The sequence below is a fragment of the Eleutherodactylus coqui genome, chromosome 7 (genome assembly GCF_035609145.1).
Source record: "Eleutherodactylus coqui strain aEleCoq1 chromosome 7, aEleCoq1.hap1, whole genome shotgun sequence".
Classification (NCBI taxonomy): domain Eukaryota; kingdom Metazoa; phylum Chordata; class Amphibia; order Anura; family Eleutherodactylidae; genus Eleutherodactylus; species Eleutherodactylus coqui.
This window is the reverse complement of record NC_089843.1, coordinates 144031677-144055064: the sequence shown is the minus strand read 5'-3', so window position 1 is coordinate 144055064 and position 23388 is coordinate 144031677. Positions and strand designations below refer to the sequence as shown.

General features: G+C 43.4%; 1 protein-coding gene across 1 annotated transcript in view; it reads left to right on the top strand.

The window, feature by feature from the left end:
- Nucleotides 1–1228: 1228 nt before the first annotated feature.
- The window catches only part of FAT4 (FAT atypical cadherin 4), a 214969-nt gene continuing 192809 nt past the window's right edge, over nucleotides 1229–23388 (top strand). The window contains exon 1 of the mRNA XM_066573773.1: nucleotides 1229–6867. Within this exon, the coding sequence (XP_066429870.1) occupies nucleotides 1717–6867 (5151 nt within the window). The 5' untranslated portion in view covers nucleotides 1229–1716. The remainder of the gene's footprint in view (nucleotides 6868–23388) is intronic.

Sequence of the window (23388 nt, the reverse complement as noted above, 5' to 3'; positions counted from 1 at the left end):
AGCTGTTCGAAGAGGCCGCAGTACTTACGTGAAGTCTGCGTCTTCTTCTTCGTGTTTAACATTCATCGGTCACCTGGTTTTTCTGCAGCTCAGTCCGTCTCAAGTGAATGGCATCGCTACAATGGAATCTTGGGTTATATTCACACGGGCATTTTGGATAGCAATCTGCATAAAACAGGCAGGCTTTTTTTTGTCTGATTTTCGCTAAATATTTATGCGTCTATGCGATTTTTCTATGCGATTTTCACACGTGTAAAAAACGTATGCAAAAATTATGCTTCTCCATAATTTTTTATGCTCAACATGTTTGCAGGCACTAAAAAGAGATCACAATCACATCAGACTCCTTCAATCCGTTTTTTAAACACACCCATTGGATTGAATTGGCGATTTTCATTGGAAAATCGCAACAAAATAGGACACGCTGTGATTTTTTTTTTTTACTTGGACTGATCATCCGATTAAAAGATCATCCATGTGAATAATCATTTAATTAGCCAAAGTGAATATAACCATAGGAGCCGTGCCTGGTATACAACAAAGAGGTGACATATACAATGAAGAGGTCACAGTGCTAGCACCTTGAGCAGTGCAGGTACCAGAGGTTGTACCCCTACCCATCTGTTATTGATAGATCAGCAATATAAAAACTGTTTTAACAACACTGCAACATTGTAGCAGACTGTCAGGACAGAAGTGACTGCACTGAGCACATTGGATACTTTGTACCCCCTCCGCTGTGAGAACCATTAGCTCTGACGGCAGGAGAACAATAGTGAGGAAATGACACACAAAGTCTAGAAGAAAGTTTCAGAACTCCTGGCTCATCCTGCATTAGGAGCAGCAGATAAATCCCACTTGTTCTGTACATTGCTGCTAATGATCGCTGCTCGCACTTCCCATTATCTGCTCCACAGCCCGTGCCCTGGCATTCCGCTGCCCCCTCCATCCCGGTGCCCGCTCCTAGGACGGTGCCTCCCTTGGCTGAGTAACAAGGGGCAGCGGCGTCCAATCCCAGGGATAGGGGGCAGCACTGGCAGCGTGCGAGGGGCTGCACCCCCGGTAGCTGCGGCCAATGCTGGGCTCTGGAGGAGGCTCTGGAAGTGACAAGCGTGTGGCTGGGCGGAGAGCAGGACGGGAGGGGGAGCGCAGGCTGAAGTCAGCGGCATCAATGAGACCAGAAAGTTTTTTTGTTCCACGGAAGGCACCAGGAGACAGTTGTGCTGCCCGGAGCCCGGTACCAGCTATGCAGAAGCCCTTGCTCTGTGCCATCCTGTAGGGGCACCTCTCACCCCTTCTCATCTACCGGAGGATGCGCAGGAGATTTGGCATCTCCTCCAGGCTGCAGATGAGGACAATGCAAGAGGCATCTGCCAGGGGGACCATCTAGAGGTTCTCGGGCAGTGCTTGGGCATCAGATATCTGGATGCACCAGGGATGAGAACCAGGGAGCTCCTGACCATCTGCTACTAAAGGTGCTTGGATGCTACTAAGTCCTGAGATGAGTGCTGACTTCTACTCTGCACTGCAGGATGTGACTGCCCTCAGCTCCTGGATGCACTGCTGAACCCATCATCATCCCATGCACTTCTTACATCCAGGACTATCAAGGAGACACTGCTGAGCCTTAGGAGCTAACAATCTGCTGCATTGCTTTCTCTAGAACACAGTAAGTGGATGCCTTTAGCACTTCTGTAATATTCTGCATGGACTTGCATGTGCACCATGAGTTTCCTGAGTGTGAGGAAGACTGATAACCTACATGAACTTCCACTGATGCATTTCTTACTGTGCTTTTTGCTGATATCTGTACCTGGAGCATCAGGCAGCTCACAAGCTCGGCAGATATTCCAAGTTCTGGAGGAGCAGCCACCAGGGACTTATGTAGGAACCATCAGCACCAAACCAGGCTTTACCTACAGACTTAGTGAGTCCCATGCACTGTTCAACATAAACTCCTCTTCTGGCTCTATATACACCACCTCAACCATAGACAGAGAAAGTCTTGCCAGTGATGTTATCAATTTAGTTGTTCTGTCTAGTCAACCGACATATCCAACTGAAGTTCGTATTTCTGTCCTGGATATCAATGACAACTCACCTGTGTTTCCTGATCCCTCCATTGTGGTGTCTTTTAAGGAGGACACACAAGGAGGAAGACAGGTTATATTGGACACTGCAACAGATTCCGATGCTGGGACCAATGGTGTAGATCATCATTCTTACCGTATTGTGTCTGGAAATCAGGATGGGCGCTTCAAATTGGGAATTACAGTTAACCCAAGTGGGGATGGTGCTTTTCTTCATTTGATGTCACAAGGTCCATTAGACAGAGAGACTGTTCAGTGTTATTATTTGGTGGTGGAAGTCGAAGACAAAGGTACACCTAAAAAAGTAGGCTACTTACAAGTGAATGTAACAGTGCAGGATATCAATGACAACCCACCTATGTTTAGCAGCTCTCAATACCGAGCTAGAGTTGAAGAGGATGCCCCTGTAGGTTCAAGTGTTCTTAAAGTGGAGGCCACTGACAGGGATGAAGGGGATAATGCTGCAATCATATACCAACTGGCAGAAGGAACCCCTTTTCAGATTGACCCAGAAAGTGGACTTGTTACCATTAGGGAGCCATTGGACTATGAAAGTCAACAACAATATACTCTAAGCATCGAGGCCAAAGACCTTGGCACCCCACCGCTAACTGGCCGTGCTGAAGCAATAGTTTCCTTGATTGATGTTAATGATAATGATCCTGTTGTAAAGTTCCGCTATTTTCCTGCCAACTCTCGTTATGCATCAGTGGATGAGAATGCACAGGTTGGTACAGTGGTGGCTCTACTTACTGTCACTGACTCAGACTCACCTGCTGCAAATGGAAATGTCACAGTGTCTATACTGGGAGGAAATGAGCAGCGCCACTTTGAGGTACAGACATTGAAGGTGCCCAACCTAAGCCTTATCAAAGTGGCTAGCGCACTGGACCGAGAGCGCATACCGTCCTACAACTTGACTGTTAGTGTGTCTGATCAGGGGCATCCTAGGCCAAGATCCTCTGTGGCTAGCCTTGTCATCTATGTAAATGATATCAATGATCATCCTCCAGTCTTCCAGGAGCCACAAAGTAAAGTGGAAATCAATGAGGACTTACCACCTGGATCTTATATCTGTGGAGTTTCCGCTACAGATGGGGATACTGGCCTCAATGCCAACCTACGATACTCAATTGTTTCTGGAAATAAGCTGGGATGGTTTTCCATTAGTGAAAACAGTGGACTGGTGACCAGTACATCTGCTTTAGACCGCGAAACATCTCCACAGTTGCTTCTTAATATCAGTGCACGAGATCAAGGCCCTCAACCAAAAACAAGTTATGCTACTCTACTTGTTAATCTCTTGGATGTAAATGATCAAAGGCCCACTTTTTCTGGACTTCAAGCCGATAACCAGCAGAGGATCTCCATTCCAGAAAATTCCCTTATAGGCACTGAGCTGATCACGCTAAAAGCCACGGATGGTGATCTTGGAAGCAATGGTACTATTCGCTTCTACCTTGATGCTGATAACCCAAGCCCATGTCAAGCATTTTTCCGTTTGGACCCTTTGTCTGGCCTACTCAGTACAAGAACAGAGCTGGACAGGGAGCATCAAGAAAATTGTACTTTGGCAGTGTTGGCTACTGACCTTGGCACCCCACCCCTTTCTTCGTCAGCTAAAATCACTGTTACTCTATTGGATGTAAATGACAACAGTCCTGTTTTTTATCCCGTACAGTACTTTGCCAACATTAAGGAGAATGAACCACCACAAAGTTTTCTTGTTTCTGTGATAGCAGCTGATCCTGACCTGGGTGTAAATGGTACAATCAAGTATTCCATTAAAGTAGGGGACACCTCCAAATTCCAGATTAATCCTGAGACAGGAGCGATTACTACAAAAACTGCATTAGATAGGGAAGAAAAAACAGCTTACCAGCTTAAAATCATTGCCAGTGATGGAGGAGGCCTACAATCTCATAACCATGCTATCGTCACTATCATGGTGTTGGATACTCAGGACAATCCACCTGCCTTTACCCAGGACACATATACTTTTGTTATGTTTGAAAATGTGCCTTCAGGATATAATGTGGGAATGGTCACCGCAACCACCATGGATCTTAATACAAATATCACATACCTTATAACTACAGGGGACCAAAAGGGGATATTCACAATAGATAAGAACAATGGCCTAATCATGACAGCAGGAGTGGTCGATAGAGAAGAACAGGCCTCCTACCACCTTAAGGTTGTGGCTACCGGTGGGGCAGTTACTGGTGAAGCCGTTGTTAATATCACAGTGAAGGACTTGAATGACAATGCTCCCCACTTTCTGCATGCAGTAGAAAGTGTAAATGTGGTAGAAAATTGGAATGCAGGTCACATTATCTTTAATGCTAATGCTGTTGATCCAGATGAAGGTGTAAATGGCAGGATTGCTTACAGCTTAAAACAGAACCCTCTAGGCTTATTTCAAGTAGATGAAGTCAGTGGTGCAGTAAGCATAACCGGAGTCCTAGATGTCAGTATTGGATCATACCAAGTAGAAATTTTGGCATCAGACATGGGTGTTCCTCAGCTCTCTTCCAGTTTCATATTAACTGTCTCTGTACATGATGTCAATGACAACCCTCCTGTCTTTGACCAGATTTCATATGAAGTTACTCTCCTAGAGTCTGAACCAGTTAATTCAAGGTTTTTCAAAGTCCAGGCTTCTGACAAAGATTCTGGGGCCAATGGGGAAATTACATATCGTATTACAGATGGAAATGTGGGGGGTGCATTTGGTATATTTCCTGATGGGCAGTTATATGTGAAGAGTGAACTGGACAGAGAAGTTAAAGATATATATGTTTTGCTTATTACTGCTTCAGATAGAGCTGTAGAGCCCCTTAGGGCCACGGTAAATGTTACTATAGTTCTTGAGGATGTCAATGATAATAGGCCGTTATTTAATAGCACCAACTATGTCTTCTACTTTGAAGAGGAACAAAGAGGTGGGTCATTTGTTGGTAAAGTCTTCGCCGTAGATAGGGACTTTGGTTCTAATGGTGACGTCATGTATGCATTTGAAACTATGCAACCTGACTTTGAATTAAACACAATTACCGGGGACATTACCAGCACGCATCAATTCGACAGAGAGACTCTTATGAGACAAAGAGGAGCAGCAACATTTTCTCTTAAAGTGGTCTCAACTGATTTAGGATTACCAAGACCACTGAAAGACCAAGCTACTGTTCAGATTTACATAAAAGACATCAATGATAACGCTCCAAAATTCTCTAAAGATCTCTACCAAGCCAGTATATCAGAGCTAGCAGCAAACATGACCCCAGTGTTACGGGTCTCTGCTTCTGATGTAGATGAGGGAAATAATGGATTAATAAGTTATTCTATTTTTAAAGGTAACGAAGAAAATCACTTTTCAGTTGACAGCAGTACTGGCCAGGTATCATTGATAGGGAAACTGGACCATGAAGCTACGGCTGCTTATTCTCTTATCATACAAGGTGTAGATTCCGGGAAGGTCCCCTTAACCTCAACCTGCACCTTAAGTATTGATGTACTTGATGAAAATGATAACACACCTTCTTTTCCCAGGTCAGCTCTGTTTGTAGATGTTTTAGAAAATATGAGGGTTGGAGAACTGGTGTCTTCAGTTGCAGCTACCGACTCTGACTCTGGGGACAATGCTGATATTCACTATAGCATTACAGGGACTAATAACCATGGCACCTTTAGTATTAGCCCCAACACTGGAAGTATCTTTCTGGCTAAGAAGCTGGATTTTGAAACACAGTCATTATACAAATTAAATATTACAGCGAAAGATAATGGTAGGCCGCCCCGCTCGTCTACCATGTCAGTTGTCATCCAAGTCCGAGATTTTAATGACAACTCACCCAGTTTTCCAGATGGAGACATCTTCAAATCAGTAACAGAGAATGTCCCTATTGGTACCTCCATTTTGACTGTGACTGCCTCTGATCCTGATGCAGACATTAATGGACAGCTCAACTATGCAATCATCCATCAAAAACCAAGGGGCAATCACTTTGTGATTGATGAGGTGCGGGGCGTAATTTTCACCAATGCAGAAATTGACCGAGAATTCTCCAATCTCTTTGAACTCACTGTTAGAGCCAGCGACCAAGCTGTACCCACAGAGACCAGAAAATATGCCCTAAAAAATGTAACTATATTAGTAAATGATCTAAATGACAACGTCCCCACATTCGTGACACAGAATGCCTTTGCTGCAGACCCTTCTCTGGTCATTGGCTCTGTCCTTACCACAGTTGCAGCTTTTGACCCAGACGAGGGTCCCAATGGGGAGATAGAATATGAAATTGTCAATGGAGATACTGAAACTTTCATTGTGGATCGTTACAGTGGAGACTTGAGGGTGGCCTCTGCAATGGTCCCATCACATCTTATATACAACCTTATTGTGGCTGCCACTGACTTAGGACTTGAAAGAAAGAGGACTACAACCGAGTTGACCATTATTATCCAAGGAACCGATGGCCCAGTCTTTTCCCAGCCAAAATATATAACTATTTTAAAAGAAGGGGAGCCTGTTGGTACAAATGTTCTATCTCTTGAGGCATCCAGTGCCCGAAGCTCAGAGACTGCAGTGGAATACTTCATTGTTTCTGTAAAATGTGAAGGAAAAACTGTTGGACGTTTATTCACCGTTGGGCGCAATACAGGTGTCATCCAAACTGCGGCAGTTCTGGACAGGGAGCGCGGAGCAAAGCTTTACATGCTGGATGTGTATGCTATTGAGAAAGAAAGCAGTTTTCCCAAGACTCAGAAAGCTGAGGTAAGATTTTTTATTTCACCTTTTTGTATTGTATATCAGCATTGTGCTTCTTTAAAGAGTTGTTGAAACTTTTTTTTATGCTTCCCAAGAAGCATTTTGTTCTTGAACTGTTCTACTATATACTGCCAGCCCAGGAGCCCAGGAGTGTGCCTAAGCTACTGTGGTGGTGTGGTCAATTTTATAATGTACTTTTGAGACATTTTATATAGGTAAAAGGTAAGATTGATGGGTGCTGGACAGCTCAGGAGAATGAAAACTCCTGCCAAACCATTTGCTGTTTATTGTGTTTCTTCATATGTAATATGTTAGTGCACCATGTCTTATTACAGGATGATATTATTACAATGTACAGCCAACAAAGTCAACGGTACCGTGTTAGCCAAAAAAATCTATGTGTTGTTAAATACTTGTGTGTTAATGCTTAATCTGATCTGCAGCTCTCAAGAGCTCCACAGCCATCCTATGAACAACTAGAACTGAACACAAAGAACTGTAATCGTCCGCTTGAGTCTTTAACTGTTGCCTTGTTCTTGGTTGCATGTTCCTGGGAAAGTTGGGTGATGGCTATAATATCAACACCATTACATTGTCACCATCTTTATCAGAAAGCTAAATGGCCAATCAAACTATGCCATTTCACTTTACTTCGGGGTAAAGAATGTATCACATGATCAACAGGCATTTTGACCATTCGGAAGTAGAAGGAGGCTGTAATTGGTGGTATGACTCTTGGCCGAAATAGATTTAACACAGGAATGGCTGAAAAGTGTTCTTGCCAAAAAAGATTTATCATTGTTGGTACTTTTTCTAAAAATTCTGCAATGTGTTGTGGACTGGAACGTGAAGCTCTTGGTCCACAGTACAAAATCTGTCACAGTGACCCCATATTCCAAATGCTTTATATAATACTGGTGTCTTCTTCTATGGCATTGGCCTCCCTCCTTTACCTGCTGCTTCTGTACTGGCAGACGTTTACATGCTCCATGGTCGTACTTTAATTAGATCTTAAGAATGTTGATTGCAAAACAGTCCTAAGACTTGTGTCAAGTTTTTCTGCAGATGGCGATGACTTTTCGTGTGTTGAAGGGCGTCTGATTTATAAGCAGGTTTGCACCTAAGGTTTCCATTTCTGTTTTTGCAAAGAGATTGGATTCTGCTGCTTTGTGAGGCCAGCTATCTTCCTAAGCGCTGACTAAACCTCTGGAAAGTTGTATGGTCTTAAACTAAACACAAGATTAGGTTCTCTTTACTTAATGAAAACATTTTCAAAGTGCTGGAGTTCTGTAAGCGGGATGCTCAGTGTTTCATTGCAAGTTTTCAGCAGTAGAGTGAACTCTTCTCTTGTGAGTGAGGAGCTCAGGTTTCCAGCCAATGCCGAAGCCTTTTTGGTCGCAGTAGCCTGAGAACCGTTCTTCTGCTTACAGAGCCTTTCTACATGCGAGTTACGGCTTTTACTAGTAAGCACGAGTCTTACCTCAAATGAAAAACAAATGTTTTACTGGTGAAGCATTTTAAGATCTTCAGTTTGAGGGTAAAGTTGATGTTTGCATGGCTTCTTCCCTTACATTACAGACAAGTAATCGCCTTACTGGGAGATTCCAGTTGCAACTGCATACAAATTTCGGAATCCACTAGACAGATGTAGCTGGTGGTATTAATAATAGCACCCCCTGGAGAACCTGGTCAAGTAGGGGCTCACGTTATTAGTATTCATTATTGCAAACACACATATTATGCTAGAAACGGCTTGATTTCAGGAACAGGCTACAGTTTTTATGGTTTTATTGTGGACGTTGGACGCTGAAATACTTTCACACAGTTTTGCTGATCGGAATTCTGCAATCTAGTGATAATAAAAATAGCCGCTGTTATGAAAAGTGCATTATGTTGGATATCGGGTTTTAATGTATTGAGTTTTTGCGGCTCAAACCTATTTCAGACAGCTGCGAGACCGGGGCGCCCCATGGTTCTACTTAAGTGAACTTAGATCACCTTAGAACCCAATGGTAATAAACGGTTGGTTCAGTAGAACATTCAATTCTGTTCAGCTGCTTTTTATTAGACTGCTGAACAGGAAATCTGCTTTGTTTCATAGAACTGCATTGCAATGATAGTATGGATGCAGAATGGGGTTTACTGCTGTTCAGGAGACTGGAAAAGCTGGGTGACCCCAAACTATGGGAGCTGTAATGGTTGTTGCTTCTCTATAATAATCTCTGCAGAAAATATCTGCCATAGCATGCTATGGGAAAGTGTTTTTTTCCTACCCACAAGCGGAAATCAATTGTGACTGCAGCATGCTCTATTTGAAGGCGGATTCCATGCAGACAGCTTCTATTGACGTTAATGGAAGCCGTCCGACCTGCAGCCCTTCCGCAATCCCAGAAAGGTCATGGGATCTGCGTCATCGCCTAGTGATGGCGCGCAATCATTCGCACATGTGCACCGGCGTGCCGGCTGGCACATCAGCGTATCTCACAGCGCGCCGTCTGCGAGAGAAACGTAAATTGCATACTTGCTGTGTGCCGCCAATTGCCATGCACTATCTTGTCATGTGTAGTATGTGCCAAGACAGAACATGCTGTGATTTTTCGTCATGCGTAATTGATGCGAGTGACAACATCGACACCTATAGGAGATTAGTATAGCGTATTTCGCATGTAAAATCCGCGCTCAGAATGCGCTATTCCAGCATGCTTGTGTGAGCCCAGCCTGAATATTACTCTTACCTCTTTAAAATCACCTGTATGAGTAAGCCCAAAGGCTCCAATCACATTAGTGTTTAGTCATCCAACCCCCCCCCCCCCCCCCCCCCGCAGAGGCGTAACTTGAAGCTCCTGGGCCCCGATGCAAAACTTGTAACAGGGCCCCCAACTATAATGCTTTATTCATAGTACTAGGCTCCCTATATGGAGAAGAGAGGCCTTATGGGCTTCCTAAGGCTCCTGGGCCGGGTGCAACTGCATCCCCTGCATCCTCTATAGTTACGCCCCTGCCCCCCTCCTCCAAGCACACGAATGTTAGGCCAAGCAGAACATTTATGTGTATGAAGGTGGCGAGAAAAACGACTCCCACATGAACAATCGTTCAGCCATCAGTTGTTGAAGATTTATGGGCACCTTTAGGTTACGTTCACACATACGTGTAGCTACAGGCTCATGGACCCAGGTGCATATGTTCAGCTTGCCCCCATTGTGCTCCATATTACCGCCACTGACTGTTTTTATTAGTGTACCATAACTAAGTAATACCACTGTACTGGAAATACATAACACCACCAAACCGTGACTGAATAATAACACTATATTGTAGCTGGATATAATTGCCATATGATAACTTGATAATACCACCACACTACCATACTGCTAAGAAATAATACCACCACTCTGTGAGGGAATAATAGTATAGCATTAAAAAATTCTTTTTTAAGTAATAAAATATCCTCTACTCCCCTTTCCTGGGTCCCCGCAGCTCCCATACTGCAGCAGCTTGAACACTGAGGTCTGTGACTGGCTGCAGCAGCCTGTGAGGTCCGGTGAATACCTCACAGTAGAGAATGAACCTGCATCGCTGACGTTGTGGGGACCCAGGAAAGGTGAGTGCAGGATATTTTATTATTTTAAGGCAGGGGAAGTACTAATCAAAAAAAAATGCTAACTCTGACAACCCCTTTAATAATGTTAATTATTCTTCTAGTGATCAGTGGAGTCTCAGCAGCCACATCCCAGCAATCAAATCTTCTGACATGTCTAAAGTTTTTAGAAAGTGCAGTTACGCTTTGATATTTTTTATGGTTAAGGCGACCTCTCGTACTACTAGGACTGAAGAGACAATTCGGGGCGCTGAGCATCGCTTGTTTCATTACACTAATTAGATTTAAAGTGGAATTTAGTAGTCTATAGTAATGACTTCAAGTGCCGTGCAGTAGACAGCAGGGATCGTACGCTCTAAACTGCCACCATTAATGGATTCATTATGTGTTGTCGTATTGTACACTATTGCCATCAGTTATACTTGGTAGATTATCTCATTTGGATATAATGATTAAGAGTATGGCAAAAAAGGCACCAATTGAAATACTTAAATATTCTAATGAGTTCCAGGTGTGTTGTTTTTCCTGAGCAATTACACATCCCCATTGACTTCTATGGGAGCTTTTGATGCGCAAATGTACAGCAAGATGGAACATGCTGTGTTTCTTGTGCAACAAAAATGCGCAGGATAAATACGTGTATTTGAACAAACTCATCAAAATCAATGGGTTATATTGTTTGCGTATTGAATGCGCTAATTTGCATGCACAAATACTCCCCTGTAAAGGGAACCTAAAGGGCATGACAGATTTCATATAAGTATGTCAGAGATATGTACTTTAGCTTTTTCCCACTTTCAGTCAACCAACATTAGGCAATGGAGAGGGGGGGGGGGGGGGGGCGCACGTCCCTACACAGTTATCCCCCATAAAATGAAGCAATACAGTACTTGCCACTAGGGGGTGTTTAGTCTGAGAAGATCTGTCCAATTTGGAAAACATATCTTTCCAGTAGCTCTCCTGGTGAACCAACGATGTTGACCTAGCGGGTGCTGGTGGGGGGGGGGGGGTGAGTGCCATTGCTCCACTCATAAATCAGCTGTTTTTTTGTGGGAAGAGGCCAGATAACATGAATCTTTACATTGCTCCTATTATATGCATTGCCCATGTAATTCATGTCCTTCTAAATGAGAGACACTCTTAGATTTTTGCTCTGTTAGATCATGCAAAATGTAACAACTTTCCCTTTGTAATCATTATAAGAAATTCTTCCATGTGTAGATATTGCCGCTACATACTTTTTATGGCGCCCCATGGTGTTCTTCTCACAACGTCCACCTAGTGTGTCCAGCGCTGGTGATCACACATGCTCCCACCATGTATCCTCTTATGCAGTGCGGTGATTCCTGCTATCGTGCATGGCCAGCCAATAAGAATTCTCATCAGCACTGAACACATTAGATGGATGTTCAGAGCGGGAATCAAACATCCCCAGGGGACACCATAATAAGTATGTAATAGCAATATTTAATTATGGGATAAACCATTTAAACCCTCTTTCCCCCTTGAAGTACATGCATATATTCTAATAAGGGAGAGGGAACAATACCTCTGCAGTGCCACCTATTGGAAGGTAGCTGGAAGGCAATGGAAGGCAAGCCTTGTATAAAGAGTCTAACATTGACTTGCAGGAATACTCCCTTCTAATAGGTGTCACTGCGGAAGTATTGTTCCATCTCACTTATTTGCATATTACCCAGAGGAGCATGAATGGCTTCTTCTCCCTCACCTTGTAGATGCTCTCCCTAAGGAGAAAAGATAGCTTTCCTGACCTGCATATATTCTGATAGGGAGTATGGAAAAGGGTTGCTAAAACCCCTTTAAGCCTGTCCACAGTAGACAACTGATAGTGACCTAATAAAAAGTGTCACATTCTTTACCCTTGAACTGGAAGTTGGAACAGTAGATAGTTTTTATTAAGTGAATGAAGAGTTTAATCTCTATCAGCGCGGTGGGTCGTCTGGTTCATGCATTCTACGGATGGCACCTGCTGGTTAGTGACTCGCTACTTGATAGTCCCCCTGTTCTGCGTTGTCATTGTTAGGTGGCTCCTGTTTATTAGGGACTTAAAACTAGAGTTTCAGGTTCATTGTGTGTATCCTGTCATTGACACTAATAGGAACATTCACCAGGATACAAATATAGTTGTTGACTCTCGTCTTTTTCTTGGACCACACATATTGCAGCAATTTGCTCTCAAGTACTGAACACTGGTTGATCATATCTGCGTGTCATGTCTGCTAAGCTCTTGTATCAGCAGCGTATTAGGTATACCTCTTGGTGTCTGTAAATCTAATCTTATCCTGCTATTTGGGATGATCCCCGTCACCTCACGTCTGAGCGGAATGCGCATTTTGCTCTTAACCATCTGTTTATAGGCAGATATAAGATTATATTTGCTAAACCCGAGGGCTGTCGCAGACTGTAAATCAGTGGCTGTCTAGAGAGGTCTTTAGCTGGAGAATGGTCAGTGCTTCCTATTGTCATAAAATAGAGAACAGGAGGAAACCGGTCTCTTCCTGTTGAATTGTTCAATCTTTTTTATTGTTACAATGACAAAAGTTGATTTTTTATTCTATTCTGCATACTTGTCATTTCTGCAGTGGGTCACAATAGGATAGCATTTCCCAGTGCAGGACCCTTATACTGTAATGCCGGGCTTCCCTCCAGTCTACAGTCCTGGCATGTCCCTCTGATGTCATGTTGCTTGGTAACTCATTAGTTCCCACTCTGCAGTTCTCGTTGGCACTTTACTTGCTGAAGTTTAATAAACCCGCTGGACATACTTGAGATGCCATTGTTGATTAATTGCATCCTTGCCCTGCTATATCTGCCAGCTGATATGCTAAGTGCTCCCGTTCTTACTCATGGACCTGATAATGACACTTAGAATCCATATACTTACAACTTGGTTATTGTTTTTTTTTCTTATTTTTTGCATTTGTACTTGTTCCTTATGTACTTGTTATATACATATAGTATGATGTAGAATTTGGGGGTCACGAATGAAAATATTGCATAGCACAATAATGAGGAGCGGCACAATTGCCTTGAAATTATTTCTACAAGCAATGAACACTGTGTGTGAGTGACTGATATATGACATAACAGTACATAGATGAGACACATAGATATAACATGTGTACCCCACAGAATTGGATATACTAGATACATCAGGACTGATCTCTGTGAGTGCAACATTTGTTCTTCCAAAGCTCAATATGCAATGGAGATGGAACAATGCCTCTACAGCGCCACCTTTAGAAGGCAGCATTACTGCATGTCAATGTTTGACCCTTAAACAGGCTTTGTAACATGACTGGGAATGCAAGCCGAAGCCAAAGTCTTCTCCAGGAGGAAAAGATGACCATGTACAGACAGCTGTTTTACCCTTACATTAGGTTGCTAGCTGGCTGGGTGAGAGGTCAGTGACTTGGGTCGGGAGGGATATAGTTTCTACTTGTGGAGAACACCTAGAAGATGTAAGGGCACTTGTAAGACCATGCATGCTCTTCTGGGAAATTTAATATGAAAATGGTAAATGGAACAATGCCTCTACAGTGTCAATAGAAGGTAGCATTCCTGCTGGTCTCACCCAGCCAGCCAGCAACACACTAATGAGAAGCAGAAGCCCTGAAACAGTCTGTCTGTACATGGTTATCTTTTCCTTCTGGAGAAGACTTTGCTTTTGGCTTATATTCCCAGACATGGTACAAGGCCTATTAAAAAGTCAGACATTGACTTGCAGGAATGCTGCCTTGTAATAGGGGGCGAGGTATTGTTCCATCTTCTATTTGCATATTAAATTTCCCGAAGGAGCATGCATGGCCTTATAAGTCTCCTCACACCAACTAGATGCTCTTCACAAGGGGAAACTATATTCTTCTTCCAATGCCAATAAGCAACCCATGGGGGGGATCTAAAATATCTGATTTAAGGCTCTGAGGGGGCTTACGTGAATCTAGTCATTCTACTACTTAAAGCATCCAATGTGATGCCATATTGATATACCATAGACCATTCCAGGTCACATATTGGTCATTCCACACCAAAGTTGTGAAGCCTACTCAGCAATAAATACTTAGGTGACCAAATACAGATACTGGAGACTATATTGCTACCATAGAATTTGAAGTGTTGGAGAGTGGAGATTTTCAACCTTCCAAGGACACCCTGGTTGGGGACAAGCTCAGTGTTTTCTGTTGACAAAAATCATGAAGAAGCTGATTTTTCACCTTTCGAATAGGACCTCTTCTGCACCCCCTGGATGCTTGCAGTTTCAAATGGCTATAGCATTTCTGTTCCCACATTGCCCCCTTGTGCTTTGATTATTTGTAGAATGGTATATAACCAGATAAGTGAATAGTTCCCCTTGTGTTGTGGAGACCCCTTATCAAATAATGATATCGGAGTGCAGACAGGAGTCTCGGAGCATCTGATTCCAGCCATGGTTCTGCGCACATAGTTATTACTGTGAGGTCCCAGGCCAAATAATACTTAACAAATAATGTAATGGAGCAGACTCTGTGGAGCTCTCAGTTCATTCGAAAGGCCAAAAAATACTGGAGAATTAGATCCAAGAGCCGCAGCCCTGCTGTAGATTATGACATTAGGGTTATGAAACAGTTGTGATATCTCTTTAATAATATACAGAACAGTCTATAGAAATTGCTTTCTGCATTACATTAGCGTAGACAGCGGTCTTCCTTAAAAAAATATTAATAACGTCTTCCCTAGATCGCCTTATATTGTTTTTCCTATAGTGATTTGTCTCTCATGGCGAGCTCAGTCATTCATGCACGCGCCGTTAGACAGACGACTAACATACTCATTGGCTACATGCAGGCAGATAATTAGACTGCAGTTGTAAAAAGTTATTTAGGAAGTTGCAAAAGTGCTGACCCGCAGTCCAACTGATGATTTGCCGCATTATGTGCACTGCTGAGGCATTTAAATGGCATCATAAATTATGCGACTTTTACAGTTCTTATGTTAAAGATAATTGATTGTTAAGCTAATGTGCACATAATGGAACCATCTTAAATTTGTTACTGTATGAAAATTTAAAGGCATTGTCCAGTTTTGAACTGTTGATGGCCTTTCTTTAGAATAAACCAAATAAGCCATCAATAGTAGATCAGAAGGGGTCCACCATCCAGGATCCCTTCTGATTAACTGTTTGCTAGGCTAGTATGCTCGTGCCAGGTATTACAGGCAAAGTTCACATTCATTCATTGGTAACACTGCCTGTAATACCAAGCCTGGCCACTGCAGTGGGAACAGAGCTGTCTGCTTCCTGCAAAAATCAGCTCAGTGTATGAATACATGCATCACTTCTTGACGCGTAAACACGATTTTCTGTGTCAGAATTTCACACATGGATTCTGCCCATTGACAGAGCTAAATCCCCTGTGGATCCATGGCAAATATGGCGGCAGAAAATACAGATTTTGTGTGGTTTTAAAGAGGCAGAAATCACTCAGAAACTTCTGTGGCGAATTCCGCTGCGTGAACATACCCTAAGAGCTCCTTCACATGGGCATATCTGTGTGTGTAAAATACACAGAGAATAGAAACCATTGATTTCAATGGGTTTTGGTGAACTTGCTATTCGCTTCAAACTAACTTGGACGAAACTTTTTGCAAAAGTGAGTCAAACTGGTTAAACTGAACTTTCAACAGCTCACTCATCGCTAGTAAAGATGTAGCAAGTATCTCAGTGACTGTGCCAAGTCCACAGTGTACTTCTAGCCTCCAGATGTCCAGTGGACGAGGCTTGGCACCTTCCTAAAGTTTTCACTCACAGCCACTTAGTCTCCTGCTGTGTTTTCAGCATTAACCCTTTGCAATCCAATTTTGGATTCAGCGTTTCCTAGGGATTTTTCTCTTTCTACCATCATACAATGGCGCCATCTGCTAGCTAGAGCCAGTACTGCGGTATGTGACATGCTGGAGAGGCCCCCCCCAACAACAGAGTGGCCAGTAATATACCCTAAGAATACCCTGCCAGACGTCTTCTGACTTTGGAGCTGTACAGCCTTCAATCAGAATGTCTGAAGTCGTCAGACAGTGGATTGGAAAGGGTTAACGTCCACGTGATAGTTGGGGGTGAAGAGCCCCACGAGGACCGCAACTCCAAATGTTGTATTTTCTACATGAGTTCGTACATTTTAGTTCATATGTTACTTCATTTGTTTACCTATCTCTGTACTTGATGAGGCACATGACATCATTTCTTACCGCCGTCGAGCCGAGCGCCACCTGATCGCTATGTTCCCTTTTATTAAACAGTAGGTTTAGGCATTGTTGAGCAATTGTTGAGTTTTCCAAGAATGCTGAAACAACAAACCTCGGTATCGGGTATCCCAACCGGTGCAGGAGAGATTTGTGAAGGTCGCGGAATCCAATCAAAATGATTCAGATTCAATATGTAGATTTCCGTTTTTTTACGTCTCGTATTCCGCAGGAGGCGATGCATCTACTACTGAATACTAAAGTGGCTCCGTGCGAGTTAATAAGATTATATTAAGCTGAAGCAGTGTGAAGTGAGCTGTACAGCATGTCGAATAAGCCAGTAAGCCTGCGAAAACTGTCATTTGGGCTGCGATTATTCACATTGTTGAATTCGGCTGATCAAAGCAAAATATGACTCTCACGGATCCACGGATTTAAATATTCATAGAAATGTGATTGGCGTTTTTGTTGGAAGGCATTCTGAAAATGTAACCTGTACTGCAAAAGTAGTGGGAAGCATATGGACAAAATGTTGGCTATGGAGTTTTACAGTAATCCGCCTAAATAGTTAAGTTACTTTGTAGATATATTACCTTACTTATCTTATGCTCATCCTGAGTTAGGCCGCATGCAGGGGGAATCCGGCTTTGGCAGCAGCAGCGTCCACACGTACCTGCTTTCAGGTTCTTCATCTGTACTGCAGGCGGTCTGCACAGTTCGCCGTCGGACATGCGCAGTACAGGTTTGTTTTTACCCACGAAATCTGTTCCCAGTGGGCAATGTCAATTATGGACAGGCTGCGGGTCTGATGGCTTCCGTTGACTTCAATGGAAGCTGTCTGTGGGGACACCACAGGAAAATGGAGCATGTTGCGATGACACGAAACCGCAATTGGTTTCCGCTCGTGTGCATGAAGAATCACTTTTGCATAGCATGCTATGGAGGGTTATTGCTGCAGAATGTCACCCACTCTGGATTGTGCAATTCAAAACTGCCCATATGCATTTACTCTTACAGTACATATTATATTCTGGAGCTGCTTTCACGGCTCTGCAGGCTTCAGAGCTGAAATCTCCCAATATTTCTGGTTGGCTTAAAGGTATAGATACCAATAGCTCTTTTAATGTACTTTAGAAGCTCAGATAGGTAAGCTAAAGTCCCCTGGTGCAAGCACCAAGTCATGACTGACTCCTGGCGTCACATGGTTCAGCTAAATGGCAACCAAATCTACTATTTTTGGTGGGATTGGCTGCCTAACTAGTGTGTATGAAAGTCTTCTGACTCTCTTTTGATGACAGATGTTTGGGGGAAAAGGATCGGACACATTAGATAGCAATGTGAGGGGGAATGCTCCACACTCCCTTTTACAATGTAAGCGGCTCAGCCGCTTGGAGTCTACGGCCGATGGCAGGCACTGGACGGCACCATTTTGTTGAAGCCTACTAGAAGCTGTGTGTGGTAAAGGACCTATGAGCAAGCTCCCTATAATGCGGCGATCTCACTGTCGCCTCTGTGAAAGAAGCCTACAAGACTTCTGACACATCATAGTGACATGTCAGAATTCTTGATCGGTGGGGTTCTGGGTTCTGAGACCCCTACCGACCGCTAAAATGAATTGGCAGAAGCCCTCACCTAAGCACTGTGCATGTTTGTCTGTTATCAGCAAGCGGTGTACAGACTCCATAGACTTTCTATAGAGCCTGTATGCAACTGTTAGCTGAACTCAAACAAGCACTTCTGCCAGTTCATTTCAGTGATTGATGAGGGTCTCAGTTCCACTGATCAAAACTTCTGACATGTCAGTACGACATGTCAAAAGTTTTATTAAAGTTTAGTTTTATTAAAGTTTAGCTACACTTTAAACTATTTCCAATAGTGATAAATCACATTGTTCCTAAGATCTGTACTAGAGATGAGCGAGCGTACTCGGATAAGCACTACTCGCTCGAGTAATTGGCTTTATCCGAGTATCGCTGTACTCGGGGCTAAAGATTCGGGTGCCGCTGCGGCTGACAGGTGAGTCGCAGCGGGGAGCAGGGGAGAGCGGGCGGGAGAGAAGGAGAGAAAGATCTTACCTCCGTTCCTCCCCGCTCTCCCCTGCAGCTCCCCGCTCCGTGCCGGCACCCGAATCTTTAGCCCCGAGCACAGCGATACTCAGATAAAGCACATTACTCGAGCGAGTAGTGCTTATCCGAGTACGCTCGCTCATCTCTAATCAGTACCAAATAAGTAATGCAATGTTTTTTACAAAGGTACTTTTTATGCAGACTGATGAACATATGCAGTATGTTATGTGCCCTCATTAACAAAAAGAGATCAAGCACCTAGAAGGAGGTGTCGGAATGGAACAAAACTTTCTGTGTGATTGTAATGTTGATAAAACTGATTACAATATCAGAGCAAAATGAGAAATTATTGTAGAAAACTGAGCACTTAAAGGAAGGCTCTAGTACCCTGTTGTACCGTCTCTAGCTTAGATACAAGATGTAATACGGGTGGGCATGGAGGCTCTAGTACCCTGTTGTACCGTCTCTAGCTTGGGTGCAAGATGTGATATGGGTGGGCATGAGGCTCTAGTACCCTGGTGTACCACCTCTAGCTTGGATATAAGATGTGATACAGGCGGGCATGGAGGCTCTAGTACCCTGTTGTACCATCTGTAGCTTGCATGCAAGATGTGATACGGGTGGGCATGAAGGTTCCAGTACCCTATTGTACTGCCTCTAGCTTGGATGCAAGATGTGATACAGACGGGCATGGAGGCTCTAGTACCCTGTTGTACTGTCTCTAGCTTGGATGCAAGATGTGATACAGACGGGCATGGAGGCTCTATTACCCTGTTGTACTGCCTCTAGCTTGGATGCAAGATGTGATATGGGTGGGCATGGAGGCTTTAGTAAACTGTTGGGCTGCCTCTCGCTTGGATGCAAGATATGATATGGGCAGGGAAGGAAGCTCTAGTACCCTGTTGTACCACCTCTATCTTGGATGCAGGATTTGATATGGGGGGCATGGAGGCTCTAGTAACCTGTTGGGTCACCTCTAGCTGGGATACAAGATGTGATACGGGTGGGCATGGAGGCTCTAGTACCCTGTTGTACCGCCTCTAGCTTGGATACAAAATGTAATATGGGGGCGGGCATGGAGGCATACAGGTTCCATATGGTATCCTGTGGCATATCACTCCACATTTGCTGTAACGGAGCCTCTAGACTTTGAAAATTCATAGGCTGTCAAAGTTGGCATCCCAGATGGTCTAATACATGTTCTATTGGCAATAAGTCTGGTGACCGGCTGGCCACAGTAGTGTGACAATGTTGTGGAGACATTCCTGTGACCCCCTTGTGTGTGCAGCCGAGCATTATCCTGCTGCCTCTTGGAAGCCATGAGAGGAACACATGTAGCTGCAGGACGTCCTGAACATATCGCTGAGCTGTCCTTGTCCCTCATGTCACTACTCAGGTGGACCACTTTTAGGGTCTCTGGTGGCAAGACTGTTCTTTTAATCACGCCACAACGCTAATCATTTACATATCTGCCTGAGGTGTAGCTACATGCAGAGTTTTGCAGAAAACGAAAACTCCTTCTAGGGGCTTGATTTCTTTCTTCTACACAGAGTGTATGTCATCTGAGCTCACAGTACATTTAATCTATATTGCACATTTTGCTGGGATCAAACTACTGGCTACCTTTTGGCTGGTTTCTGAACACTTTTTAATTCATACCTTATGGCTCACTTGCCTTAAGACATCAGTGAGGTTTGACTCGCATTCCTGCAGCTTCCATTAGTTAGTATATCACTAAATAACATTTTATTCAATAAAGTGACTAAAAGTAACATTGAGGCCACCTTCACACTCAGCAAAATCGCTGTGGGCATTCCCCAATAGAATTCCTGCAGCAATTCCACTGAAAATCTGTGGTGGCCAAATCCACCCCATTTTGGTTACATTTTAAATTGCGGATCAATTGTAGATTTTAACCCTTGCATTTCAAGGGTTGACTTCAGCAGCATATATAGACATGCTGTGGATTTATAATTGGTAGAGATTTCTGCTGTAGCCAGGAAAATATGAAGATAAGCCCCTCCTTCTTTCCTTAAAGGGGTTTTTTCCCATCTCACAAATTAATGGCATAGGATATACCATCACTTTATGATCTATAGGGGTCCGACCTCTGGGACCTGTACCGATCCTGAATCAGCACTGCAGCCGCTCCCCAGTCTTTCTCAGCAAAGTGGCATCCCCGCCGTGATCCCAGCCGCATTCCCCCTTGCAATGAAAAGCCAGATCAAACTGGTCAGTTTTGCAATAATTTAATTACGTACTAGGGTAAAGGGGTTGTCTGCTTATTGGATGAGTTTTACCTTTAGCTGCAAATATGTTAAAATAACAAAAGCAGGGTACTTATCTGTCCCCTCTGGCAATCCAGCTCTGCAGCCCCGTGGTCTTCCTGCTCTTTCTTAGGAATGGCTACTACCTAACCACTGCAGCCAATCAGAAGCCAAAGTGGTCAGGCATCATTGTCCTGGCATCATGGCTCTTAGCATCTGAGTCGTGATGCCAAGAGAACGGCAAATGACTGCTGCAGCATCTGATTGGCTGCAATGGTTAGGCAGTAGCCCTCTCTAAATAAAGGCCCCAATGACCATGGGGCTGCATCCCTGGATCTCCAGAGAAAGGACTGGTAAGTATCTTGCTTTTGTTACTCTAACCTATTTCCAGCAATAGTTAAAAAGTTGTCCAACAATTGGACAACCCCTTTAAAATCAGGCATTTTGATTGGACTTTAATAAACATACTATAAAAGTTGCAAAGCAGATAGATGTAGTAATAAAAGACAAAATGTGTATTCTGTAGAATATCATCCTATTCTTTACATGCACTACATTCTGTATGGGAGTTATAACCTGGGAAAGGAAATGCTTAGTGAGAAGGAGCTACTATAGGTATTTCTCTGGCTTTGAAGATGTACTGTAGTAGTGGAATGGAAATAAAGGGTAAATGTTGGAAGCCATAGCGCTGAGTGCAGAGAACAATACATTGCACCTTTATCACTAGCAGCCATCTGTGTTCCCTCAGTCCAGTGCAAGGATTTGGCAAGGAGGCGCTGCTTCCTCCTACGCTGTGTGATTTTACCCTACACTTCGTGTTTTCAGTTCAGATTCTTCTATTTTTATTAGGGAAGACCCAAGTCATATAAACTTTGTGAAAATTATTTCTGGCAGGACTTAAGACCAGACGAGCAGCGCTATGACTTGTGACTCGATAACCTTGTGTCGTGCCATTGGCGAGATAGTCAATTCATAACACTGAGCATTATCAGTCCGGTGACATTTCAGTGCAATTTTAGCCAAACCATGCAGAACGGTTTCTAGACATTTTGGATTCTGCTCAGTAAGCCAGGCCTTTTTCTTATGTCTTCTGAAAACCTGAATGGTTACTATTCAACTTGTGATGGGGAGAGAATACAGAAGTGCGAGACAGGGCTATAAATTCTTATGTGGGTCTAAACAGCCATAAATTATTTCCTGTAATTTAGCACTGGTTGACGCCAATTTCTAACCACCCGCTGTGGTGAAAAATCTGTGTTTTCTTCTGTTTTGCTACTGAGCCAGCAATTTAGTAAATGAGGTAAACAAAAACTGCTTAATACACAAAATACGGCCGAATCGCGTCTGGATTTACTTTTTGTCTGGGAATATTATGACCTTGCTGGGGTTTAGTCTGTTAAATAATACTAAGGTAAAATAAATGGGCCATGCTTAAAGTAAATAACCTTTACGGTTTTATACATGCAGGGACCACATGGAGACAGTGTTTTTATGAGTTTATCTGCAGATCTTATATGGGAACTATTTTCTCGCACTTTACAAGTTTCACAATATAGGTTCAATGTAAACATGATCTCGCCTCCCAACTTGAATTTTAGCTGCCACAAATGAGCTACTTTTTTACTACATGGGTAGCAGAAGTAAGAAAAGTCTAATGTCCTGACATAATTCCAAGTGTAAAAGTAAATGAAAGGGGTTTCACATTTTATAACCATCTGCCATCACATTATGATTGATGGGCGTCCTACCTCTGGAAGCCTGAGGAGGGGACGCAGTATTGATTTAGCATTGCATCTGTCGCCGGCCCCATTCATGGCCCCATTCAAGGGAACAAGTCCGGCTGCACAGCCTAGTAGCCACTATACAGGGAACTGGAGAAACCTATTCACTTGGATGGGCCATGAATGGGGTCAATGGCAGTTCTCTGCGCAGAAAGAAGTAAAAGGGACATAGCGCTAAACAAGCTCTGCGTCATCTTCACCTTCGGGATCTGTAGGGGTCACTGATATGGAACCAGCGTTGATCAGAGCAAAGTGTGATTGTTCTCAGTAAGAGAAACCAAGTAATCTTGTAGATATGATACCTTTTTTGTTAGCCATTAAAAGCTATCATATCTACAAGATTACTTGGTTTCTCTCACTGAGAACAATGACACTTCATTAAGTAATGGCATATATGATTAATATGCCATCACTTTTTTGAATGGGAAAACGCATTTAAAGAGATTTAAAGCCAACTCACCTTTTAAAAACACATTAACATGTCATAGTGACATGTCAGAAGTTTTGATTGGTGGGGGTCCGGGTGCTGAGATCCCCACTGATCTCTAAAAGGAATGGACAGAAGCTCTTATCTGAGCACT